The sequence below is a fragment of the Grammomys surdaster genome, unplaced genomic scaffold (genome assembly GCF_004785775.1).
Source record: "Grammomys surdaster isolate TR1022 unplaced genomic scaffold, NIH_TR_1.0 255, whole genome shotgun sequence".
Lineage (NCBI taxonomy): Eukaryota > Metazoa > Chordata > Mammalia > Rodentia > Muridae > Grammomys > Grammomys surdaster.
In genome coordinates this window covers 8,209,971-8,217,170 of record NW_021604696.1, presented here as the reverse complement: position 1 = coordinate 8,217,170, position 7,200 = coordinate 8,209,971, and the positions used below count along the sequence as shown (strand labels likewise).

The 7,200-nt window shown below is 44.1% G+C and overlaps 1 protein-coding gene across 2 annotated transcripts in view; it reads left to right on the top strand.

Moving 5' to 3' along the window:
• The window catches only part of Aff3 (AF4/FMR2 family member 3), a 459,969-nt gene extending 453,378 nt beyond the window's left edge, over positions 1-6,591 (top strand). For both annotated transcript variants that reach the window (XM_028775378.1, XM_028775377.1), the window contains 3 exons: positions 601-650; positions 779-1,002; positions 2,664-6,591. In XM_028775378.1, coding sequence (XP_028631211.1) covers positions 601-650; positions 779-1,002; positions 2,664-2,785 — 396 coding nt within the window. In that variant the 3' untranslated portion in view covers positions 2,786-6,591. The remainder of the gene's footprint in view (positions 1-600; positions 651-778; positions 1,003-2,663) is intronic.
• Positions 6,592-7,200: the final 609 nt, after the last annotated feature.

Here is a 7,200-nt window from a genome sequence, read left to right as displayed (position 1 = left end):
ACTGGTGCTGGTGTTTTTCAAGACAGGGTTTCTCTGTGTAGCCCAGGCTGGCCTGGAACTCCAAGATCTGCCTGCTTCTGTCTCCTGAATTAAAGAATTAAAGGCATGCACCACTACACCCAGCATGAAGAGAAATAATTTTAGACTTTGTAATTTAAAACAGTAGAATTTGATGACACAGTTCCTTCAAAAGCCTCTGTAAATAATCCCTAAATTTAGATAAAAGGTGTTCTCATTGTGGAGAGAGAGACAGTTCCTACTCTGTTGAGAAGATTTAGACCAATTTCCAATGAAACACTCTGGATTGGCTTAGCATACACCAAACCCTTGCAATTATGGATAATTCAGTGCCTAATCTGTGTGCAAAGGCCTCCTCTGGGGAAGGCACATGTACACACTTGTGCTCACACACATTCATACACACTAGCTTCCATGGAAGAAGAGCCCTGTGATTGTGAATCCCCAGATCTGATTTCCGTGAGTCTGCCCTGACCTACAGAATCTTAGTGGTTATTGTCACAGTTGCCTGAAAATATGCTGCTGCCCGCTGCTTAGTCTTAGCCAGTGCTACTCACTGTCCAAATTCTTATTTCCCTGCAGAATTCATCGAAAGCTGCCCAAGCCCCATCCCCATGGGGGTCCAGTGGCAAGTAAGTTCACTTTCCCCAAATGCAAATAAATTACGCACTGCATGACATGATACCCCAAGGGGCTGCCCTGCCCTGCCTGGCCTGTTCCCAACCTCTCCACTCTGGCTTTTCTACCTCTCTTCTTCCAGGAGCACTGGAAGCCCATCCCCCATGTCTCCCAACCCTTCTCCCGCCAGCTCCGTGGGGTCTCAGGGCAGCCTCTCCAGTTCCAGCGGCCTGTCCCCATCGACCATCGTCAGCATCCCTCAGCGCATTCACCAGATGGCAGCCAATCATGTCAGCATCACCAACAGCATCCTCCACAGCTATGACTACTGGGAGATGGCTGATAATCTGGCCAAGGAAAACAGAGGTGTGTGCACAGCCCTGGAGAATGGGGACCCACCTAGGCACAGGGAAATCTGCCCAAGGGGCATCTGCGATCAAATTTCATGATTTACCAAGGAGAAAGAAAAGGCTGGCACCTGCGCCTGGGCCTGCTTTTACTCTTGCTGTGGAAGAGCAGGTGGAGTCAATTAGATGCAGATACCCACAGATGCAGGTACAAATTCAGGCGCAGATGTACATGCGCAATCCTGGGATTTCCCAGTGAGCTTCTTCCACATAGACTATATTTCCTCTTAATTTGTGCCCCCCCCCCAGACCTAACCTAATTCCTAGAACACAGATGGGGCTCCAAAAATATCAACTATATGAATGAATGTTAGCAACTCTTTATGGTCTAAGCTGCTAGCCAGGCTTGGTGGTGCAAGCCTAGAGCTATGGTACTCAAGAAGTTAAAGCAGGATGATTTCCAAATCTGAGTCTGGCTTAAGCTACAAAGGGAGTTCCGAGCTAGCTTAGGCTACATAAATAAGACCTGTCTCAGAAAAAAAGAAAAGAAAAGTTGTATCTCTCAAGAGAATGCCTTATACTCAGTTGTGAATTAATTACCTTTAAATAGTTTTTGCTGATAACAGAAGTAACGGGGATCACGAGAAGGCTCAGTGGGTATAAGCCTGATGGCCTGAGTTCACTCCCAGAGCCTGCAGTAGAAAGAGAAAATCAAATCCCAAAAGTCGCCCTGTGACTGCCACATCTATACATAAGTACCTCTTGCCTCTCCCCTTCCCTCTCTCAGACGTTTTCTGTCTCTCAAATATTAATAAGATTTTAACATAGCAGTGGGTGCTTTCTGAGGCTAAATTTGTGGAACACAAGAAGATAGAAAGGGAAAGGTTTTTTGGTCGTTAGTAGGTGGTCAGTGATCTTACCACTGGGAACTTAACTATTGTCAACAGTGATAGGTAGGGTACCAACTTGGTTCTGTCCACCCACGTTAACCTGTTCCTCCTCTGTCGTGTACCTGGATTCCTCCTCTCACCTCCTTGAGTGTGCAGTCTTCCCTGAACCTCTGTTCCCTCCTTAGAAGGATGCCACTTTGACGCTGTCTCAGATGCTTCCTTCCAATGAACATTATTTGGTGACACCTATGAGGGCAGAGCTGCCCTGAGAATGTGTCTCTGTTCACCACACCCATGGTTCATCTGGCTCGTTCCCCCCCCCACCTCCTTCTACTCACTGCTCCCAGAAAGTACCTAGCTCCAAAATAAAGGAGAGAACAGACACAGAGAGCTCCCCAATCCAGGAGGTAACTTCAGCAGGGGTAACTGCTTGGTACAGACCACTGACTGACCCACTGTCCTGGAGCCCCACTCCTTGGATGCCCCTTCAGAGACTTAGCCCATAACAGTTGACAGGGAAATGATGGAGAGACAATCATACTGACTTTGGGTGAAAAACATTTTTCCTACCAGGAGAATATAACTGGACCATACAGAACCTTGGTTATTTGGGAATATAAGTATGACAAATAATGGTCACTTATTAGGGTGTAGGTTTTTATTTCATTCTAGGGAAATGCTAAGCCACATATACAATGGAGAATGCTTGAAGTGGTGAATAGATTGTCTCTGAAATCACGAAGGCCCTGACTTCCGGGTGGTGCTCCTCACACATCTCTCTGTCTCCTAGAATTCTTCAATGACCTGGATTTACTCATGGGACCTGTCACCCTGCACAGCAGCATGGAGCACCTGGTCCAGTACTCCCAGCAAGGCCTGCACTGGTTGCGGAGCAGCGCACACCTGGCCTAGGGACCACACCTTTGAGCCAGACTGTGTTTTCTTCTCCTCAGTGGCTCAATGTTTCCGGACACTGTGCTACTGACATTCCCCAAACCACAGTGAACATCTCCTCAGAGTCTAACAGCAATGTTTCTCTGGGGGGCTGGGGGGTGTTTAGATGTGGGTTCATACAAAGCTGCCTGTGTATGTGTGTAAGATCAACAGCTCTTCATGCGTATTCCCTTTGTCTAGTTTCTATAACCCCAGGCTAGACAGTGATTAGAGGCTCCTCATTGGAGGAAATCCATGCAGTACACATGTGCTCGCACACTCAGACACATCCTCCCCCCAGTGCTAAGCCATTGCCTTCTCTTAGAAAGTTCCACCGAAATCTCATGCGTTGCTGAACCTGGTGAGCTCCAGCACACAGAGAGCATAACTGCCGGACAAGTTGAACCTGTCTCTTATTACTGGTTCCTTTCAGTATTATATACAATTCCCCATTTAATTTTGGTTGTTGTATATTATTAATGAGCAATTGATGAAATAAGTCAGTTATTTTTGTGCCAGAAATTCACTAGAATGCATGTTACCAAGCGCCTTGCCCCTCCTCTAGTACCCTCCCCCGCCCCCATTATCTACCAAACATAATATAAACCAATGGAGTCCCCCAAGAGTCCCTTGTCTTGTCCCCACATATGGCACCAGGATTCAGTAAAAGCTCAGCAACCACAGTAGCAGCAGTGACTGTTCTGGTTCAGAATGAAAGTCTTCACCTGTGGCAGTGAGCCCTCCAGGCATGTGCATTTCCTCTCTCTGCCACTGTGACTCTGTGGCTGTGGTCAGCCAATCCATTTCAAGTCTCTTCTTTCCACAGTAGCTTTCTTGCAACCTTTCTAGGCCAAATGAAGACGTTGTCTAGAGTATGCCATCCCTAGATTTGGCTGTTGCTTCGCAGACTCAGACACACTCACTGTTGTCACCCACCCGATTCTTGCTCTTCACATACCATGTGCAACTCCAGGCCTTGAGTGACAGACATTTTGACTTGGGGGATGTTTTTCAAGCTTTCATTGACAAGCTGCTTATGATGCAGGGAAGGTTATCCCTGTGGTGATCAAAACTCGGTTTGGAGTAGCAACAACCAGAATGTCTTGCTTATAATCTTTGCATCTGGTGTGTTTATGTATCAGCCATGCGTCTTGTCTTCTTTTTTTTTTTTTTTATTGAGTTTGTTTTAGTTTTTCAGCACCTCCTTTACAGTTTTTGTCTAAAGTTTGTTTTCTCATGTTTTTTTATCCCCTAGATTTAGTCTTCTTGTTAAATATATGTAGATCTGAAATATTAGTATAAAGAAACAAGTCCAGTAAGCAAGGTATATCTTACAATGCTTAAGAACAAACCATTGTCCTTGAGTTACTTGACAAAACTATACCAGGTCAGCCAGAAGGAGATAGGTAAGACCACCTGCAGAGCCCTGCATTATTCAAGGTGGCCAAGGTGTCACAAAGTGTATGTCCTATGTTTTCTCTGTCTCTCTGTGAGCTTGGCTATGTACACATCACCATCTGTCAGCTTTGTCAGTAGGTGAGAAATAAGATTACTCTTGTTCCCCAGTTCCAAGGGTGGATTCAAAGCTATACAAACAGTTGAACAGGTTTGGTGATTTTCACCAAAGTGGATTGTGGAATTTGCATCTGGCTTTCGCCCTCAAACACTTGAAATTTTTAGCAGTACATTGACTTCAGATGTTTGGGACCAGAACTGTTTTTCTAAGACGTTAGGATATTTGTGAATACATAAGGAGGTATCTTGGAGGAGAGGATTCAAGTCTAAACATAAATCTCATTTATGTTTTATATATACCCTGTACACAGGAAGGTAATGTCTGCAATATTGATTGTAAACCATCCCAAGAGGTCAGCCGTGGGATTTACCACTGGCATCATAGCACTGTACAAGAGGTTTTAGATTTTGGAGCAGTTCAGGGTTGAGATTCTTGAAACAAGGTTTCACCTCCGTTTTCATCTTTGTATTTATCTATACAACACGCTCTTTGCAATCCCTTTCTCTTAATTGTTGACAGGTCTGTGATCCCATCCTGTGTTTAAAGTCTGAATATATGAAATTGAATTACCTTGTGTGCAGCATTGAGACTTTGTTCTAGTTACTCTTGGTGAATTCTGGCAAAAAGTTCAAACTCTCATATAGAGCCATACCCTCAAGGGCCTCTGTGCACCCTTGGGAAGTTTCTCTGCTCCTGCCTTTCTTTAAAGTTACAGGCTTAGTTGTGACACTCACACAATCCACATTCCTGGGAAGCCCATCAAATTGCAAAGTGGCCTCTGGCTGATTGTACCAGCACAGGTTTGACAACACACTGATGACCTGCTTCCAAACAAAACTGCTAGAAACTGGTCTGGGCCAGGGGCTTGGAGTGGCGCATAGTCAGAGTGTGCAGGTCCTAGTCAAGTCTCTTGCCTCATCCATGGAGCAGTGACAGGCCCAGTATAGGTAATTTTATTAAGAAACTGTCTTGCATCTGATGGGGCTCAATGTTGATAATTCTGGTAAGGGACTGTCTTCCACTTGATGCCATGAAAGCTCATCCACAACAGGTTCCTTTTCTTAAGTTGGCTCGCAAGTGGAAACATCTTTCTTACAGTTTATGACTATAAAAATCCTACATGTTCATTATAGGAATTCAAATAATGCTGAAATGTAGACGATGCAAGCCTGTGGTTGCCTCACCCCCCAGGATGACCACAGCTCATTGATCCCGTGTCTTTCCAGAGAGTTTTACATGTAAGCATAACATCTATCACCACTTGTTTCTATTGGAAGACATATTCTGACCTCAGATGTCCTACCAAGTCCAGCTGGTCTTCCCTCTCATGACCTGAGTAGGTGCCACCCTCTGTCACAATGTTAGAATTACCTTTGAAAGGGAGCAGCTTAGATATTCCTGAACAGACTGTGGCATTAGTTGTTACTCTGTGGGCATCAGTCTCTGGTGCAGATATGCCCAGAGAGAGAAGATCAGTTAAAACAGGCTTTTGGAGACATTCAAGTGGAAACTAGGTCCCACTCTCTGCGAGGATGCACTGGAAAATACACTATACAGTTGACAGTTTGTGTGCTAGATTGAACACTTGGAATGCAATGCAATGAGACTTTCTGCACTAAAATGTATCCCAGTATATACAACAATGGTGTGTGTGTGCTGTGCTGTGTAACAGTGACGTGTGCATCTCTGACACCCATACAGAATAGACACAGTTCATATAAATGCATACATTTAAAAATATATATGTACCAATACAGCTAACACAGAACTGTAGTCCACCTGACAGATATTATTAGTGCCTAATATTGAGTCTAAGTCACTGTGTGCCCAGATCACCTTGGACGTGCAGTCATTGATACACAATCAACACAGTGGGATTATTTATGAATCACATCTTTGAAACTGTGCAGTACCAGTAACATATGCATATATATTTTTAAATAACATTTTTTCACAGTTTTCCAGCGTTACTGTTGAGATCTGTATCGCCAAAAAAAAAAAGAAAGAGAAAAATGCAAGATTTTTTTTTTAATGATGTAGACACTCTTCAGACCCTGTCATCGGCGTGTGATCTCCTGTTTATAGATATTCAAGAGACTTTAGCAGTCACCAGCCTTAATGCATGTACAGGATATTATTGTGACTTAATTTATCTGCAGTTTTTAATCCATATAAAATTGGAATTTATAAACGGACTTGAATTAAATATGTCTGCCTCTCTAAGGCTGCAAACGATACATTAAATGATTTATGTTGTATGTGGGAGAAACCGAGTTGTACATTTAAAAGAAAAAAATTCACCAGTTCCTATTGATAAGGAAAGCTTAGAACTGAAATATTTTCAAAGCAGTATTTTGGTTCCCAGCTTGCAATCTCCTTAGAAGCAACCTTGTTTCATGAATGTCCTCCCTTCCTTCCTTCCTTCCTTCCTTCCTTCCTTCCTTCTTTTTCTTCTTCTTTCTTCCTTTCTATTTTTATTTTAAATCTTAGCTATTGAGCTCAGGACCTGGCACATGCTATGCAAGCTTTCCACCGCTGGGCTGCATCCGCAGCACTGACGCCCTCCTCACCCCTTCACTGATGCTCCAGCGTAGCTCCCATGGTTAGCGTTGTGAAAGCTGATATTTTTCAATAGAACTGTAGTTTTCTACTTCTGTTTTCCATAACCAAATATGACCATATTCCTCTTCTCTCTCTGTCCTGTACCTCTCTCTCCCCCTCCTTTCTTCCCCCCCACACACATGCACACACGTTCTCCTCTCCCCCTCTTTCCTCCATATCCCAAAGACTGCTGATGAGGAAAGCAGAGAGGCCCACGTCAATGACGACGTGGATGGGGGTGCCTGCTCAGGTAGTAGCCTCAACACACTGTTCTGAT